Here is a 19,207-nt window from a genome sequence, read left to right on the forward strand (position 1 = left end):
TTTGATTCAATTGATGCTGGATTTCCAGGGGGCTGGGCAGGGTCTCTGCATCCTGAGGTCCCCTGGCTGTACGCAAAGATCTTCCTGGTCCCACAGGTGTCAGGTTTGACTGTGCTCCTGTGTTTTGCAGTGGGGTCCCCCCGAAGCCCTGTGAACAAGACAACGCTGACCCTCATCAGCGTGACAAGCTGTGTCATCAGCCTGGTGTGCTCTTCCCACATGAACTGCCCCCTTGTTGTCAAGATCACCCTCCATGTCCCTGAGCACCTGATTGCTGATGGTGAGCACCCCATTTCTTCCTGCTCCACTCTGTAAGGTTTGATGGAGGAGAGGGGGGAATGAGGGACAGGATGGGTGCAGGACAGAGGGGACAGGTGTTTATGGGGGCACCAGTGTGGGACAGAGGGAATGGGCATGGGATGGAGGCTATGGACACAGGACAGAGGGGTAGAAGACAGAGGGAGATGGAGGGAGTGGGTCCATGACTGAGGAGAGTGGTGTGAGGTGGAAGGTGCCATGTTGGGAGCAAGGGATGGAGTGGTACAGGATGGAGTGGATAGGCATGAGACAGAAGAGAGAGACACAGGATGGCTGTTGTGGGGCACAGGGCTTCAGGATGGAGGGGATGGGCATAGGGTGAAGGAGATTATTTTGGGTTGGAGGAGAATGGATATGGCATTAAATGGACCATTTTGAGATGAAGGACATTGTGGGACAGAGGGATCAAATATCAGTGTGGGACCAAGGGGAGGGGTGTGGGAGGGAGATAGCTGCTATGGGACAGAGGGGAAAGGCACAGAATGGAGGGAGCTCTCATGGGATAGAGGAGACAGGTATGGCATGGAGGGAGCTGTCATATGGCAGACAGGATGGGCACAGGACAGAGGACTCCTTGTGGGACAGAGGAGACTGTTGAGGGACAGAGGGTACTTTCTCAGGATGAATGGTTACGGAGGGATCCCATGGACAGAAGACAGGATGGGGGGAAACATCATGGGATGGATGGGAGGCAGGGCACCACCATGGGATGGAGGGTACAGCAGCAGGTTGCTGTCCCTGACTCCCTTTGTCTCGGTGGCAGGAAGCCGGTTCATCCTGCTGGAGGGCAGCCAGCTGGATGCCAGTGACTGGCTGAACCCAGCACAGGTCGTCCTCTTCTCCCAGCAAAACTCCAGTGGGCCCTGGGCCCTGGACCTCTGCGCCCGGCGCCTCCTCGACCCCTGTGAGCACCAGTGTGACCCTGAGACTGGTGAGTGCTCCTGAGGCTAGGCTGGGCTGGGCTGGTGAGCTTACCTCGCCTCCTCAGCCCAGCTGGGGTGGGAAGGTGCAGTAGGGAGCTGCCTGGTGTCCTGGCGTGGCTGCAGGCTGCACTTGGCAGGGAAGCACATGGAAAGCCTTGCCATGTGTGTTCCGCCATGTCCTCATGTCCCTGTCTCCACAGGGGAATGTCTCTGCTATGAAGGTTATATGAAGGACCCTGTGCACAAGCACCTCTGCATCCGGAACGAGTGGGGAACAAACCAGGGGTGAGTGCCCAGGCTTGGAGTGTCCTCACATGCAGAGTGTCCTCACACGAGCTGCTGGGCTTCCACAGCTCATTACCACAGCTGTGGTGACTCCTTGGATGGCAGAGTTAGAGGCACCTCGGTGAATTGTAGGGTCGGCGCACAGCTAGGCTCTGCGGCAGGTCTGTGGGAGGCAAGGATTTCTGTTCTTGGAAATAATGGGGAATGATGTGCAAGAGACCATTGTCTCATTTTAGAGTAAACACCCTCTGGAGAAGATTGAGATTGTTCCTCCCACTGTTGTTTGCAGCATCTTGGGCATCCTCTGCTTTGTGGGGCTTTCATTTTGGGTGTGTGAGGCATCAGAGGAGGGCTGAGGTTGGGCTGACGTCCCCATAGAAAACTGGGAAAATTAACACTGTGGCTGATGGAACAGAGAAGTCACCATCTGCTCCGAGCTTTTCATATCTGGAGGTGCTAAAGGAAATTTTTCTGATGTTTCAGCAGCAATTCGGTGATAGATTCCAAAAGTTCCCGTCTCTCTGTGGCCCTCAAGGGAGTGCTCCATCTATCCCTCAACTCATGGGTCTGTGAGTGCATCTGGGGGACTCCCAGGACTGGCTGGAGGGGCTGTGCAGAAAGCCAAGACGTCCCCAAATTCAGAGGTTCCACATGCATTGGCATCTCCAAACCCTTTTTTCCCCCCGATCTCATTACACCACAGATGGATAGGTGGTGGCCCTGCACGTGCCTGATGCCCTCTCTGAAGTTATTAGTCTTCACAGTGGGAAGAGAAATATCATCAAAGGCAGGGCTTGGATCTCCCCTGCCGTGCCGCAGTGCTGGGGGATGGCAGCAGCGGGGGGCTGGCTGCGCCAGCGCAGCCCTGCTGTGTGCCTTTTAACTGGGACCCTGGGGAGAGCACTGCTGCTCCATCTCCAGCCCCCTCTCTGTTTTTTATCATTTTAAAGGCAGTTTAGCAACTAAACCCAGTATGGAGCACCAGCTGTGTTAGACAAATTGTTGCTCTGCGTGCTCTGAGCCAGGGCACAGGTGGCTCCATGCTGGGGATGTGCTGTGTGTGTGGTGATGGTTCCCAAACCTCTGCAAGGTACCACTGCTGGAGTAGGGAAGTACAGCTCCTCGTCCTGTTTGTCTCCAGGGGCCAGTGGCCAAGAAGAATGTCCCCAGCTCCTTTGTACCATCTCATAAGAGGCATTGAGTGATGGGCTGGGATGTGTGGGAGGTTATTCCCCTGCCAGGGATTTCCCTGTTTTGGGAGGTGTTGTGTTTAGGAGTGTCTCACAGTGGGCTGGAGAGAGGCCACAGCCACCCAGGGCCACATATGGCTTTGGTGCCATCCTCTTTCTCCATCAGAGCAGTGTGTTGGGCCCACCACCTCGCAATAAGTGAATTGGCAAATAACTTTGTACATCGAGGCTAGTAATAAAAATGGGTAAGCACTGCAGAGGAACATTTGCTTCCTGACCCTCTGCTTTTCCTTTGCTCCTGAGTGTGGGTCTGCAGCTTCACACTTTTCTTCCATGCACACTGCTCTTCTCCAGCTTTTTCCTGATTTAGCTTCTACACTTTCTTAAGGCAAAGTGGAGAAAAAGATGCTGCTTTCAAGTAAATTGGGAAAAAGTATAGATGGTGACAGGCAAGCCAAGGGCAAGAAGAGCCAATATATTCCTGAAGCTCCTTGGGCCTGTTTGTATCTCATGATCCTGCTTTGGTCTCAGTAATGCACACCTGAAATGTGCTCAGGACCTCCTCTGTTCCACTGGGGGATTTGGGGCTGCTTTTTTAGACCTATCTCCGGCCTGATGCTCCCACAGGAGCTTTCTCTCTTCCTTTTCTTCTGCAAAAGGATTCATACCAGACATCTTGTCTTGTGTTTCTTCTTATAAATCATCAGCTCACTCCCAATTCCAGCCCAACCAGGTAGCTTGCAGGCTCACCTGAAAGAAATGTCTGCAAATCTTGGTCTCTCTCTTCCCATTCCAAGGTGAGATCAGCTGTGCCTGAAACATTTCTGACTACAATTTGTCTAATATGCTCTGAGCCCTCCAATATTGAAGTGATGTACTGCTGCCACAAGTCAGTCCCCAGGAAACCACATTGATGCTTGGTCAATAAAGCAGGATTTGCCAAATCCCTTGGCAAACTTGGGAATGAACCTGTTCTGGATGTGACCTCCTCTGTTTTCCCCAGGTGGCCTTTTTATCTGAAAACTCATTTCAGCCCTTTGGTTTAGATAGTTTTGCCGTTGGTTTGTTTTTATTTACAGTGATGACAAGTTGACTTGGTATCTGTTCACTCAGTAGCATCTAATTTTGCTCATGAAGGTGAGCTCATCTTTGTACTTTATTGGTGATGGCAGTGAGAAGCTTTTTGTGTTGTGTGTATTTTAGATACCAGACTGAGATCCACGCCTCCGCACTGCATCTTTTACCCAACATGTCTGGACCCTAAATCTTCAGTTTTTCAGAAACTCAGATCTTTTTGATCATGGGAAGCAGATGCATTTGATCAGCTGCTTTTTTTTTTGTTGTTGTTTGTTTGTTGTTTTTTTTTTTGTTGGGGTTTTGTGTTTTTTGGTTTGGTTTGGTTTGGGTTTTTTTTTTTTTTTTTTTGGTTGGTTTTGTTTTGGTGTGTGTGTGCTGCTCTTTGCCTGTTTTAAACAAATCTGTCTGGTGCTGTTTGTGTGCTCACAGTCTGTCTCCCTACTTTGATATGCATTGTTAATTAGCTGCTTTTTGACTCTTACTCTAGTGTTTCCTGGGTCAGATGCAGTTTCTAGCAATCCTACTGGCCACACTTCATGTTTTCTCATCGGACCAAATTTCTGCAGTTCTTTCTGTGGTATAACTTGGCCAGATAGTCAAATCAGCGCATTCTGTCTTTAGTTAATAAGCTGTTACCTGCCTGAGTTTGTATTTTTTCATCCCAGCCCTTAGATCCATCTCACACGTGGTTTTCCCCTCCCTACATGCAGTTCCCCGGCTGCACTTTTCAGCTTCCCCCGTTGAGATTTAAGGTGCCCTGCATCAAGGAGTCTTTATCAATGTGCTCTTTCAGCTTGTGATGGGTTTCACTCTCGCCTGGGGAGGTTTTAAGGCAGTTTAAGGTGATATGGTGAACACGTCAGACTGGGTGCTCTCATCCTGCTATAACTGTTGGGAAACTGTCCCACCCCAGTCTTGCTCCCCCACCCGCAGCCTTGCAGATGTTTTATTCCAGCACAGCACCCGAATTTGAGCATCAGCCTGTGCCCTGCTCACCCAGCTCCCCTCCCTTCCCCTCCCCTCCCCTCCCATTCTTTCCTCTTCCCCACACAGATTTCCCCATGCTGGCAGTGCCCCTGCTCGACTTATCCCATCCCCATCCCACAGAAATGCAAGAGACACACCAAAGTGACAAGGACAACACTTTTCCTCCTTAAGGTCTTTATTTTTCTCTCTTTTTCTTTCTCCCACCCCTTTTTCTTTTTTTTTTTTTTTTTTTTTTTTTTAATTTTCGTTGCCTCTCTCCATCCCCTGCTGTGTGCCTCAGCTTTGCAAGCTGAAGGACAGCCTGATAAACAGCTCCTCGTTCTTTCAGATCCTTTCATGAAGCCACCCATCCGCCTCCTCCTCCCGCCTCATTCTCCTCGTAGATTTACGGGCAGCTCAGGGAGAAAGTGCCAGCATTAGCATCTTTAATAAAGAGCTGCTTCAAGGGATGGCAGGGAGGGAGGGGTGGGAGGGGAGTGGGCTGGGAACAGGGGAGGCATCGGCAGCTGGAACCCGAGCAAAGCTGTTGCAAAATAAAGTGAAGTTGGGGAGGAGCCGTGATGGGCATTGCCAACTGGAGATGTCACTTGATGCTCATGTGGCATCTGCTCTCTGCTCTTCTACTCTCAGGGTGGTTCTGGGTCTCCATATGTCCCCACTTTGGGGTCCTGGGGTACAGTGGGAGCACACGTGCTGTGGGGATGCTCTGGTCCGTTCACCCTGGGCTTGGCCATCCTTGTGCTGCTGACTGGTTGGAAACCCTGAAAAGCACAAAAGGTCAGGGAACCAGATGTGAAGTCACCTATTCTGGCATGTAACAACCAACCACTTGCTCCTCCCATGACATTTCAGTCACAGTCCCGTGCAGCAACTTCCTGTGTCTTCTGCAAAGATGCTCTCCAGCCTCTTGCCAGCTCCCCTCAAACCAGCTGCTCCAAGGTAGCTCATGGTGATTGTATTCTGCCCACTGGGTTTATTCCTCATCCCACCCATCTTTGTCTGAAAGACTTTTGCATGTAGTAGGGACAAGCTGGAGCACAGTTCCTCATGCTACAGGTCAGCCTGGCCTCATCCTGGCCTCAACCCCTGGGGGCTGCAACTTAAGCATGGCCAGGACCCTGTTGAGCTGTTCAAAGCATTACCAGCATCATCAAGTTTGGAGGCCTTAGCAGGTGTTTTATGAGCTTCCACTCAAGCCCATATGTGGAGCAAAGCATCCAGACAATGGTCCATCTCGAAAAGACAAGAGCCTTAAGATTGACCTAGGGATCCACCGGCAACACTTTGGCCTTGGGAACTTGCTTGCTGAGTGTGGGGAATTTGGTGGTTCTCAGGGTGCCCTGGTTATTTTGTTGTTTGAGATGCCTGAGTGCCAAGCCTTGCAAGAAGCTGAGAGCTGTCGTTTCTGGCCCATTTAATCCAACCTGATCAGCTGCAGAGCTGCTGATCAGTCTCACTTTTCTTTGTGAGCTCTGAAGACTCTGCAACCAAAATACCCAACAAGAATAATCCAAACCAGAGCAGCGAGGTGCCTCCAGTGATGGCAGAAAGCAGGGAGGGAAGCAGACAAGTGGGGAATGAGACATCCATGTAGGGAGGGACGCATCCATGTGGCGAGGGAAACAGCAATGTGGGGGGACACACAGAGGAAGAAGGAGGTGAAACAGTGACAGAGCCACCAGGGGCAAAAGGCAACAACGGGGGAGGTAAGGTGTGCCTGGGGGAGGAGATGCTGCCCTGTCCTCTGCGGCAGAAGGCACAAGTCAGCAAGAGTGCATGGGTGGAAATACCAGTGCTGAGCTTCTAGAGCACTTCCTTGGAGATGAGGATGGTAAGTATTGAGCTGGAACTCTTATGTGGAGGACATCTCTGGGCCTTTCTGCAGAAAATCCACATCCTCACAGAGCCAGTTGTGCCTGGCAACACTGACTCTCCCTTGCCATGTAGGGATGTAGCTAAAGGCTGAACATTGCATTTAAAGGACTTTTTTTGATCCCAAGTGAAGGAAAAGTGTGGCAGACTGAAGAGATGCCATGCATCTCCCTTCCTAGAGCACAGAAATCTCTTCCCTGGATCAAAGCCATCATCACTTTATACAAGGGCATGTAGCATTAGGACCAGGGGTAATGGGTTCAAACTGACAGAGGGGAGGTTTGTTTAGATGTTAGGATGAAATTCTTCACTGTGAGGGTGGTGAGGCCCTGGCAAAGATTGCCCAGAGAAGCTGTGGCTGCCCCATCCCTGGAAGTGTTTAAGGCCAGGCTGAAGGAAGCAACCTGGTCTGGTGGAAAAAGGGTAGGATGAGATGATGTTTAAAGTCCCTTTCATCCCTGGCAATTCTGGGACTCTATGATTACAAGAATTTTAGCCACATTTGGAAATTGCATTCTGGGTGGACACATATGGCTTGGGTGCTGATTTCCATCTCCCAGGTCAGTCCAAACATACTGGCTCCATGTCGGGGGTGTGTTGGCATCCCTGGGCTCACAGATGTGACACCAGGCAGAGGTCTGGCAGTCCCTGTGCTTCTACAGCACCTGCCTCAGCACTGAGCTCTGCTGCAAGCCAAGAGCAGCTCTCCACAACCACTTTTCCACCCGAGTTGATGGGGAACAATAGCTCGCTTCTATACAGCCTCTGCCTTTGTTCCCGGCCTGGTGTGCTCCTCAGAAGCGAGAATAAAACCCATCTGCAGGAGCACTGGAAGGTGGGGGAGTGAAGCATTCGAGGTGTTGGCGAGACACAAGGAGCACATCTCTTTCTGGATGAAGCTGACCTCATTCAAGACAATCCGATTGTGAGCTGAATGTAATCCCCAGCTCCCAGCTGACCAGACAGGAAAATGGCATTGTATCCCAATGAAGGAATGAGAAGGCGTGCTGTAATCCTGCAGTCAGGATTTTTTATTATTATTATTTTTGTCCTTGCTGAAATAACTTCAGATAAGAAATTAAACTGCTTGTGCAGGAGAGCTGTAATTGCCTGGAGAGAAAATCCCTGGGTTTGTCACTGGCACCTGACACTCTTGACTCTGAATTTTAGCAGCAGTGATGAGATGGGATGGAAAATCTCCTGTCCCTAGCTCTGAGTTCTTGCTAAGGGGATTTGGAGTTTTAGGGTTGGGGGCAGAGTTCATGTTGCTTGATTCAAAGCCCACCATGGCTGGGTCTCTTGTTTGTCTCACTCTGCAAGTGATGGTCTGCCAGCAGAGCTGTGCTGCTGGGAGTTCATGTCCCAAAGGTGTCATGGCCATGGGCGTCCCACTGAAAGGCTCTGGCCTCCAAATCTTGGTGGCTTATCACTCATCACCCTGTGCTATATACAGCAGCAGGGAGGGAGGGGATGGGGCCACCAGCCTCCTGCTTGGCTCCACACTTCCACTTCGTCTTCCCGCCTACTTTGCAAAGTAAGGAACAGTGAAACACGGGTAGTACGGCAGTTGGTGAAACTGGGGTCCCAGACTTGATGTGCTCCTTGGCAAAAGCCTCACAGAGAAAGGATCCAGCTGCGTTTTGGTTTTCTTTTGCAATTCAGTAGCTGTAAGGGAAATCCCTAAAACAGGACCTGGCAGGTGGCACCAAGCATGAAGGGATGGGGGGATGGTTAGACTGTACCAAACCCCAAAGTAACAGTTGTAACACACTGCTGACCTATTGGCAGGTTGTGGCTGGGACGAGAATCTGATGTTTTGAGACCCCAAAATTAAGATCTCAGATCTGAAGCTATTTTATCGTGTTGTCCCAGCTACCCTAGGAATCATCCTACCCTAGGACCCTTCTGCTTGTGAGTTGAGGGCTAAGCAGGGGAAGCATTTTGGGCTGTGAGGAGTAGTGGGGATACGATGCTGGTGTGATGCTCCTGGGTTTCTTTTCCAGGCCTTGGCCATACACCATCTTCCAGCGTGGCTTTGACTTGGTGCTGGGCGAGCAGCCCTCTGACAAGATTTTTCGGTAAGCAATCAAGGCAACCTGCTCAGCACATTTTGAGGCTAAAATATGACTCAGAGCATACAGGCATGCAAGTAGCCCAGCTGGCAGGGCTGAGCACAGCTGTCCTATGCCACCTCCTGGGGACATGTGGGCATGGCTGGGAAGATCCCCCTGCAGCTGTCGTGAGGGTGCTGAATACCCAGCAGTCAGTTCCTGCTCTCTGTCCGTGGTGAGAGTGAGTTTTAGGCTCTGAAGGAGGCTTTCTATGAAAATGAAAGTGCCTTTTTTAAAAAATTACTTAAGTTACATGCAATTTTTGGGAATCATTGGGTGTGTTTGGAGGAGCCACCCCACTTTACCCTGCCCACACACCTTAGGCTGGCATCCCTGCAGGATGAGCAGGGAGGCTCAAGGGCTTGGATTTGGGCAGAGACAACCTTCCAGTCTCCTGTATTTCCCTCTATGCCAGCTTTTGCTGCTCTCCCTGGCAGGTTCACCTACACTTTGGGAGAGGGCATGTGGCTACCCCTGAGCAAGAGCTTTGTCATCCCACCGGCCGAGCTGGCCATCAACCCCTCAGCCAAGTGCAAGACTGACATGACGGTGATGGAGGATGCAGTGGAGGTCAGGTAGGTGTGACAGCAGGGTGAGGGAGTTCAGGAGGGGTTTCAGCAAGTAGAGCTGGGATGCCCATCCCACATTTTGCAGGTGGAGATTAGTACAACCATTAACCTGCCCCTCTTTAGTCCTGCAAAGCTGAGCCTTTGGCAGTAATCCCCCTCATCTCAGTAGCTCCTGCATCCTTCTAAAAGCTTGGCTGCCATCCAATTCAGTGTCAGCCCGAGGAAAGCCTGAGCTCTGGAAAAGCCCATGCAGCAGCCACGGTCACGCATGCGTCCACCCCATCACTGAAGCAGTGACACATCTCCTCTTCCCCCTCCTCGCAGGGAAGAGCTGATGACCTCATCCTCCTTCGACAGCCTGGAGGTCCTTCTTGACTCCTTCGGCCCCGTCCGGGACTGCTCCCGGGACAATGGGGGCTGCAGCAAGAACTTCCGCTGCATCTCGGACCGCAAGCTGGACTCCACGGGCTGCGTGGTGCGTGACCCCAGGGACTGCCAGTCCCTCTTGGTGGGAGCAAGGAAGGGGAGGCCAGAGAGGGAATCCCTCCTCCCTTACTGTCACTTTGGGGTGGATATTTTGAGGTTGATTTTGTAGCAGAAAGATGTTTTTGGGCTGCCATCTCCTCTGTTGCTGCACACACACACACACAAACACACACACACAGACAAACACACTTGAGGCAGTAAGTGTCCTTGTGTTTGTTGGCTCTCACACGTGGTGTGCCTTGTCATCACCACAGCTGCTCTGCCCCAAAATGAGGGGTCTGTGGGGCTGGGGTGTACTCTTGCAATGTCACCAGAGCTGGGCTGTGGGGTGAAGAGGCTGTGAGTGTGGGGCAGAAAGTGGGTGTAGAAAGGGCAGCACTGCTTTGTCAGTCACTGGAGCTGGGTTGCTGGAGAGTGGGGTTGATACCAGCACATTGCTTTGGTGGGGGATGGCTTGGAGAGCTCCCATCTCAGGGGATACACTCCAAGAGGCTTTGGTGCAGGAGGAGTATCTGCAGTTGTGGATGGTGCTGCTGCTGTCCTTCTTGCAGCCCCTGAGCACTGCTCAGGTGGCAGTTTCCAGTGGGGAGCAATGCCGAAGCCCTGCCCTGCACCTCAGCCCCAGAGACAGGTTCCTTCCCAGAGGTTTTGACCTGTTACTTCCCCCACCCCACCAGTGCCCGATGGGCCTGAGCCCCATGAAGGACGGCACTGGCTGCTACGACCGTCATGTGGGCGTGGACTGCTCTGATGGCTTCAACGGGGGCTGCGAGCAGCTGTGCCTGCAGCAGATGGTGCCCCTGCCTGAAGACCCCCTGCTCTACAACATCCTCATGTTCTGTGGGTGAGTGACCCGTCACCTCGCTGGACACAGGGACGCCCCCAAAGTGCTGCTGCCACCCTGAGCTTGTAGGGTTGGGATGGAGGGGGTCTCCTCTGCTCTCCTGGCTGTCCTCGGTGTTGGGGGTATCAGCTGCAGCTGACAGTGGGCCTCGTGCTGGCTCCCCAGGTGCATTGAGGACTACAAGCTGGGCACAGATGGGCGATCGTGCCAGCTGATCTCAGAGTCGTGCCCTGAGGCCGGAGACTGCGGCGAGCCCCGCGAGCTGCCCATGAACCAGACGCTCTTTGGGGAGATCTTCTATGGCTACAACAACCACTCCAAGGAGGTTGCACCAGGGCAGGTGCTCAAAGGGACGTTCAGGTGAGTTGTAGACATGGGGAGGGCACCCCAGAAGGGTCAGACCTCACCATCCTCTCCAAGAAGCAGGCATGGGAAGGAGCCTGGGGCTGGAGCATAGCAGACTGCCTAGTCCATCCATGTCTGGCTTCACTTTGCAGAAGGTGGAGGGGCTGGTGGGGAGGGCACATCTGGTGCTTTCCATCAAGAGTAAACATCTTTTTTAATCTGTGCCTGAAGGAAAAGAGAAGTATCAGGTGTTTTTATGGGATGGGTCACTTGCTGGAAGGGATGATCTCAGTAATTTCTGCTGTCCTTCATCCTTGCTCTTCTCCCTGCAATTAACTTCCAGGCAGAACAACTTTGCCCGGGGCCTGGAGCAGCAGCTGCCAGATGGGCTGGTGGTGGCCACAGTGCCCTTGGAGAACCAGTGCCAAGAGGAGCTCTCTGACCCCATGCCCGACCCTGAGTTCCTCACTGGTGAGTGAGTCCAGCTGGATCCATGTCTCTCCCAGTGAGGTGGCTGTCAGCATGTCCAGCTTCAGCACCTTAACCTCCCACAGCATATATCTACTGTGGGATGTATCTAGTCTGGCTTTAGCACCCTGTGCTCAGCTGCACATGGAGGAACCAGCAGCTGAGAGTTGGTTCCTTTTTCCAGTAAGAGGAAGGCATTAAAAATGAAGGAAAGGCAAAAGCTGTAAGTTATTGTAGAGTGTAAAAAGCTCAAGCATCTGTCAAATATTTGGGGCATTTGCTAAAGGATTTTTTTTGTTTTGTTTTTGAAGGCAAAAAAGGTTTTCCATCTACCTTTGATTTCTTTGCTGATCTAATGAAGCATTCAAAACCCATTGCCATCAAACCAAAACGTTTTGGTTTTCTGTGCCAGAGCATCGTGGGCCATGAGTGATAGGTTCCTAGACAGCGTTCAAGGATTTGCCTTTTTTTCCAAGTTGCCAGTACTCATAAATAACCTTCATTACCTTGGTGTTTGTTGCTGTTGGCTGAAATGGCTCAGACATCCCAGAGGACCTATTAAGCACAGGATGTGGCTAGTAAGGTGTTTTGGTCTCCTAGGAGACCTCATGCATTCACTTGTCTGGCAGAGCTTCCAGGAGGATTTTGGGGAGCACCCATGGACTGTATCCAGGGTCTGGTGGGTGCTGGTCACCCTGACAGGGTGTATGGCAATGAAGGTGTGTGTGCAGGAAGATTCAGAAGGGAGGAGGGTGCTGGTGGGTCTTGAGGAGCTGAACTTCCCCAAGACATCTGGATGGATGGATCACTCCTGCTTCTCTGGGGATGCTCAACCCTGCCTGGAGGTGCTGGAGGACACCTGCCTCCCAGTGGGGCTCTCCTACCTGTGACATGGTTACATGGATGTAAGGAAAGCACTGCCATCACAGCCCCAGCATCACAGCTGTGTCAGTGGGACTGGGGCTTCACTGGCAATTATGCTGGGGAGGTAAAAGCCAGTAAATTATCCTATTCGTTTCCCACTGCTGTGCTGACTTTGTGGCTGATTAAGGGGGGGAAAAAAAGGGGGAAAAAAAGGGGGAAAAAAAGGAAAAGAAGTAAAATATTCTCTGCTTGTCAGAAGCTTGGATATTGCTATGAATACACGAGAGACAGAGCTGCTGAGTAAGGAAGGGCTGTTTTTGCATAAACACTTCGAAGGGAAGAGCGAGGCTTTGAAGCTGTCAGCAGCAGCCAGCACTGAAGAGAGAGGCGCTGGAAGGCAGAGGATCTTAACCTACTTATACTCTGCCTTCAGGTCTTGTTACAGAGGGGGGGATGCCCACTGTTACCCTCCTGAACTCCTGCTGGGTGCCTGTTAGCAGCAGAGTTTGCTGCTCAGCTGCTGAGCGGAGCTATGACGTGCTGGCTGTGTAGTACTGGAGCTGCAAGGGAGGATGTGGCCTGTCTCAGCATCCTGCTGTGGCACTCTAGGGATGCTCTGGCCACCAAATTCAGAGCCATGAGCACTCTTCAGTTCCCTTGCTGGGCTTTGTCTGAGGCTCGATGGCCTCTCTGTCTCTCTGCTCGTGGAAGCTGAGCTGCCATGTGCCTTGAGCAGGAGTAAATGGCCACCGAGCCTGGGTCTCCATGAATTTCTGCCTTCTGTAACTCACAGCTAAATGGCTGAAGAACAGGATGTCTTTGAAGGAGAAGGACAAAGTCTAGGTCCTGTTCAGCCCCGGAATTGCCATAATGTCTTGAGGGAACATTAGCATCAGCAGGCCAGCGATTTCCCTATCCATCTGTTGCCCACTCAGCTCAGTCCCAGCCAAAAGGGACCCAAGGCCTCTTGGCTGGTCACACTTGGCATGACAGTGACCGTTCCCAGGCCTGCAAACAGCTCATTAAAAAGCACAGCTCTCATTAGTGACATAATGAGCACACCTGGGCATGCCTTGGGAGTGGGCACTGGGAAGGAAGCAGGAGGGAAAGCAGGAGGAGGCTCATTATCTTCCAGCGCAGAGCCCTGGATGGCAGAATGAAACAAGCCTATGTTGTTTTCCTTCAAAGCCATCATTTTAATTGCTGGGGACCACCTAACCCTCAGCTCTGAATGCCTCCCTGGAGGGCATGTGGTGTGTACAGAACCCTTTTCCCTGGCTTCTTCCCACCTTACTGGCTGTGTTGCCCAAGGCACAAAGGGCTGCAACCTTGCCTATGGTGAGGTATTGCTCAGCAGTGGCATTGACTGCCTGTGTCCTTCCTCTGGCAGGGATGGTGAACTTCAGTGAGGTGTCTGGGTACCCCCTCCTGCAGCATTGGAAGGTGCAGTCTGTTATGTACCATGTCCGGCTCAACCAGATGACCATCTCCCAGTGTAAGTGTGCAGGGACAGGGGGAATAAGGGGAGAAAGGATGGTGAGAGGTGACATAGCCTTCTGCTGGCAGGTGATGGGCTCAAAGGCTTATTGCCAGTTGCAAATGTGTAGGGAGGTAGCAAGGGCTTGGTGGGCTCTGGGAACTGAACATTTCTTCCATCTCCTTCCCAGCCTTCAGCAATGCACTCCACTCTCTGGATGGAGCCACCTCCCGTGGAGATTTTGTGGCGCTGCTAGACCAGTTTGGCAACCACTACATCCAAGAGGCAGTGTATGGCTTTGAGGAGTCCTGCACCATCTGGTATCCCAACAGGCAGGTCCAGCGGCAGCTCTGGCTGGAGTATGAGGACATCAGCAAAGGTAGGAGCTTATCCTTGGGAAGGGTACTCACAGACACCCCATGGGAGTGGGAAGCTGGGTTTGCTTTTGGCAAGCAAAAGTGGGAAGTGGGGTTTGTTTTTGCTTTTAGAAGGTGCCCAGCCTGTGTCAGAACTGCTTCCCACGTCATTGTCTCACACTGTGCTCTTGCACCCTTTGAAGCCAGCTGAAGGATTCCTATGGATTTCAGCAGGCACTGGTCCAGGCCAAAAAGAAAGATCAGTACCCACAGTCCCAGAGAGATGAAAGAAAAGTGCACCAGTCCCACCAAGCCATCCTGCCTCATTCTGAACTTAACTGTAGTCTTTCATCTTATTCTTTCCTTCCTTTTGTCTCTGCCATATCTTCTCTCTTCCACTTGCATCCCGCAACCAGACTTTTCTCCCTCCAGTATGTTTTTCTCTCTGAGGCTCTCAGCACTGTGCTTTTAATGCCTGGGAACCAGTCAGGAGCTGGAAGGTTTATCATGATGCAGAGGGCATCTAGCACTTCTGCCTCCCCTCCAGTGCCCTGGCTGCAGTGAGCTGTGATGAATCCCCAGTGGAAAAGGTGGTGCCCACTTTGAATAGGAGCTTTACAAAAGCTGAGGCAGCCTAACTCCTGCCTGCTGCCATCTGTCCTCAGGACTGTAGCAACTTGGTCTAATGGAAGGTATCCCTGCCTGTGGCAGGAGACTGGAATAAGATGGTCTTGATTGTCCCTCCCATTCCAAACTATTCTCAGATTCTATGATTCTGCAGTCTCTTGTGCTGGCCTCAGCAAAGCTGCCTTGCACGCATTTTCCTGCTTGTTCTGGAGGTGGTGAGTTGCAGCATCCAGGCTTGGACAGTAAATAAGAGCCAGCTCCCAAGCCTGGACATGGAGAATGGCTGAGCAGAGCTGCTGCTTTTCAGATGAACTTGGTTTGCTGCTCCTGCCCAGGAACTCCCAGGTGCAGGCAGTGTGAGCTTGGAGCTCACAGGCACCATAAACAGACACATCATTTCCATCATGAAGCTTCCTAATTCTCAGTATTGGCACCAGCCTATGGTGCTGCTCTTACTATGTCCCAGCCACAGAAACATTTATTATCTCCCCAGGGCTCTTGTTTAGGAAGGGCTTCTTTTAAAGCCTCAGTCTGGATCCTGTGGGTTCAAGTCTTCTGGAAACTGGACTTCTTCACAAGCCCACCTGGAAAAGTACAAACCTGGTGCTGTTTGGCAGTAGGCTGTCTCCAGATGTAGCACCTTTTGATTTCAAGTACTTCTTTTTTTATCCTGCAATTTCCTCCTCCTTGATTTTCGTGCTTGGAGGCTTTTCAGGTCTGGCAGCCTTTTTCAACCCACAGTATCACATTTAGGTTTCACTCTGGCACCTGCCACTTTCCTTCCTTTGCTTTTTGTTTGCAAACATCAGGGGCTGGATATTGATTGAGAAATTGCAAGAGACAAATCATTCCCTGGCTCCTCTGCTTTTCTTCAGTGCCTGCTAAGCTGCAATTCACAGCCAGCCTAAAAAAAAAAAAGTAATCCATCTCCAGTTTGCTGGGGGAGCAGAGCAATATTTTTGTATCCCAGGTTTTGTTTTAACAGCCTTGTTTTCTTTGCAGGAGTTTCAAGGATGTGCTAGTGCTGGCCCATTTCTCCAAAAATCCTTGTTATAGGGAGATTTCCTTACTGAGTTATGGATGTGGTCCATGGTGGCTCTCCACAGTAGCCAGCCCATACTGAGTCACCACTAACAATGGCCTGAGCCTGCCCTGGGGATGAGGCTTTGCCTTTTTGCCCTTCAGCTTCCTCCAACCCCACCAACCATCTTCAGTGGTTCCTCTAGGCCTGTCTTTCTTCTGTGTAAATCCAGTGACATCCTTTGGCAGGGATTTTGTGTGAAAAGCACTGTTTACCTTCATGGCAAGGCTTGCCATGGCAGGGTGATGGGCAGATTTTACCTTTTTGACTTCTTCTTTGACTGTTCTTGTGCCAAAATATTTCCTGCTATGTAGGACCAGAAGGGTTTTTGCAGGAGAATGGTTTGGCAGGGGTCTTTGTCTTTGCTGGGGAGTCAGTGTTATGTGAGGGTGCCCAGACAGGTCCTTCAGGAGTCTCCAGCCAAGTGAAGGAACTCCCTCTCGTGGGGACCTACTGTAAGGATAGTCTGTCCCAGTCCAGATATAGGGATGAGCCTGGGGAAACTGAGGCACTGGGAGACCAGAGGACCTGCAATCATAGAAGCCAGGATGGGCTTTTCAGTCCCTATTCCTTCTCTGAAGACCAGTTAGTATTTAGTCCCTCCAGAGCAAACAGCTCTTAAGGATACAGGGGCTCTTTGGAAGCACTGCCTCTCTCCTGGGTGGAAGGCAGAGCTCTAGCCCCCTCATATTCCATCAGCAATGGCTTCGGGCCCACCCTGATGTTGATGTCCCTTTTCCCCCTCTGCAGGCAACTCCCCCTCAGACGAGTCGGAGGAGCGGGAGCGGGACCCCAAGGTGCTGACGTTCCCCGAGTACGTGGCCAGCCTGTCGGAGTCGGGCACCAAGCGCGTGGCGGCTGGCGTGCGCATGGAGTGCCAGAGCCGCGGGCGCTGCCCCTCCTCCTGCCCGCTCTGCCACCGCGCCTCCAGCCCCGACCTGCCGCCTGAGCCCATCCTGCTGCACGTCACCAAAGCAGCCCCCCTCTACGAGCTGGTCACCAACAACCAGACCCAGCGGGTGAGCAGCCACGGGCTGGGGTGATGGAGTGGGCAGGAGGGGTGGCAGGGCAGCACTCCAGCTGTCTTTGGAGGCAGCTTGCCCAGAGAGCATCATGTGCAGCCGTGGCAGCCCTTGCCTATTGGCCAGCCCTGCTCTCCAGGTGGATGGACTGTGCTGAACCCATCAGGTTCAGGGATAGACGAACACTGGCACAAGTGGTGGTGGGATGGGAGCTCACCTGCCCGGTGCTCAACCCCTTCTCCTCTCTCCCAGCTCCTGCAGGAGGCTACCATGAGCTTGCTGTGGTGCTCGGGCAGTGGGGATGTCATTGAGGACTGGTGTCGCTGTGACTCGAGTGCCTTCGGGGCTGACGGGCTGCCCACCTGTGCACCTCTCCCCCACCCAATGTAGGTGCCCAGCCTGGCTTTTTGGTGTGATGGGTCTGTGAAGAGGTGCTGATGGCCAGCTGTGTGGTGGCAGGAGGTGGTGGGGCTGTGTGCCTTTATGGGACAGGTTTGCAAACTGATGGGTAACTTGAAAATGGGGCGGAGTTGCATTGTCTTAGTTCTAAATTCAGCTGAGGACTTTGGAGCTGGTTGTGGATCCATCCTGGTAAAGCAGCCCTAGGGAATGAGTCCTTTGGACCAACATGCCCAGAGCCAGGAGGGGAAAGGGAGGGGGAGTAATTTCTCTCCTGAGGTTTCTGTCTCCTGTGAGTTAATGGCTTTGAATCCCTTCTGTTGTGACAAAGTAATGCAAAAATTGTCCCCCAGCCTTCGTCTCTCCACTGTACATGAGCCCAGCAGCACACTGGTGGTACTGGAGTGGGGCCACTCGGAGCCCCCCATTGGGGTGCAGATCGTGGACTACCTCCTCCGTCAAGAGAAAGTCACTGACAGAACAGACCACTCCAAGGTGGAGACAGGTGAGTGGGGACTCCACTGGTTCTCTAGGGAGAGTGGGATGGAGATGTTAGAAGAGAGCCTCTGTCTTTGTCTTTGCAAGGGGATGCTACAACAAATCAAATACCCTGTGGAAGAGAGAGCAGCCCTTCTCCTGCCCACCATGCTGCAGAAAGGGGCATCTCCATACTATAGGGATGATCTTTTCTGGAAAAGCAGTGGGTCCAACTTCACACTAACTTCATGTGTTAGCCTTGGTCCCCCTTGGCATGAGGCAGTGTGGCAGCAGGCACAGGCTCTCCATAGCCCCAGGGACACCTATGTCATCACCAGTGGCACATCCTCCCCTCTCTCCCTAGAGACAGTGCTGAGTTTCGTGGATGACATCATCTCTGGTGCCAAGTCACCCTGTGCCATGCCAGCCCAAGTGCCTGACAGACTCTCTTCCACCATCTCCCTCATCATCCGCTGCTTGGAGCCCGACACCACCTACATGTGAGTGCCCTGCGTCATGCCTGTGGCAGTGCTGACATCCTGGCCGTGGTCCTCCTGTTTGATGCTGCCTGTATTTCCATGTGGTCTTGGGAGCCAGAGTTTGGTTTTTTTTCCCCTTCTCATGCAGGTTCACGCTCTGGGGAGTTGACAACACAGGAAGACGTTCCAGATCAAGTGATGTGATGGTCAAGACTCCCTGCCCTGTGGTAGATGATGTCAAAGCGCAAGGTGAGATGGAGGGAGCTGCTGGACTGTGATGCTTGGGAAGAGAGGGAGTTCCCCCTTCTAGCATGTCTTGTGTCTTGGCTGTAACATCTCCTTCACCCACTGAGGCCCAGGAGCTGCCACATGGTGTGGAGAGCTGAAATGGGGGGCTGCAGGAGGCACACATCCTCTCTGAAAACAAAAGGGAATAAATGGTGTTTCACACTACCTGATGGTGTCACCCATTTATTTTCTTAATTAGACCAAATTGTGGGAAGCTAACCTGGACTAAGTCCAGGAAATGCCATCTAGTCTGTTTCTCCTTCACTGGGACCTTGTCCTGAAACGATGTAAATCATAACTCAGTGGACAAATCTTGACTCTGGTTTTGGTTTCCCTCGAACTAAGCTTTAGCCCTGATGGGTTTATTCATGCCTTTCCTTGCACCCCACTGAACAACCCCTGTCCTTCTGCCCAGAAATAGCAGACAAGATCTACAACCTCTTCAACGGCTACACGAGTGGCAAGGAGCAGCAGACAGCCTACAACACTCTGCTGGACCTGGGCTCCCCCAGCCTCCACCGTGTCCTTTACCACTACAACCAGCACTACGAGAGCTTTGGGGAGTTCACCTGGCGCTGTGAAGATGAGCTGGGGCCCAGGTAGGCTCGGGAGCTGACTTGGCTAAGCAGGCAGGCCTGCCCACCAGCAGGCTTCTCCCTCAT

General features: G+C 52.2%; 1 protein-coding gene across 2 annotated transcripts in view; it reads left to right on the forward strand.

Annotated features, from left to right (window-relative positions):
- The window catches only part of ASTN1 (astrotactin 1), a 58,009-nt gene that overhangs the window by 26,836 nt on the left and 11,966 nt on the right, over positions 1-19,207 (forward strand). For both annotated transcript variants that reach the window (XM_056497684.1, XM_056497685.1), the window contains exons 6-22: positions 131-280; positions 1,082-1,249; positions 1,442-1,526; positions 8,656-8,730; positions 9,201-9,338; positions 9,657-9,807; positions 10,496-10,662; positions 10,828-11,022; positions 11,351-11,478; positions 13,730-13,834; positions 14,007-14,195; positions 16,631-16,899; positions 17,155-17,288; positions 17,655-17,806; positions 18,143-18,278; positions 18,406-18,506; positions 18,961-19,144. In XM_056497684.1, coding sequence (XP_056353659.1) covers positions 131-280; positions 1,082-1,249; positions 1,442-1,526; positions 8,656-8,730; positions 9,201-9,338; positions 9,657-9,807; positions 10,496-10,662; positions 10,828-11,022; positions 11,351-11,478; positions 13,730-13,834; positions 14,007-14,195; positions 16,631-16,899; positions 17,155-17,288; positions 17,655-17,806; positions 18,143-18,278; positions 18,406-18,506; positions 18,961-19,144 — 2,527 coding nt within the window. The remainder of the gene's footprint in view (positions 1-130; positions 281-1,081; positions 1,250-1,441; positions 1,527-8,655; positions 8,731-9,200; positions 9,339-9,656; positions 9,808-10,495; positions 10,663-10,827; positions 11,023-11,350; positions 11,479-13,729; positions 13,835-14,006; positions 14,196-16,630; positions 16,900-17,154; positions 17,289-17,654; positions 17,807-18,142; positions 18,279-18,405; positions 18,507-18,960; positions 19,145-19,207) is intronic.

The sequence above is a fragment of the Oenanthe melanoleuca genome, chromosome 8 (genome assembly GCF_029582105.1).
Source record: "Oenanthe melanoleuca isolate GR-GAL-2019-014 chromosome 8, OMel1.0, whole genome shotgun sequence".
Lineage (NCBI taxonomy): Eukaryota > Metazoa > Chordata > Aves > Passeriformes > Muscicapidae > Oenanthe > Oenanthe melanoleuca.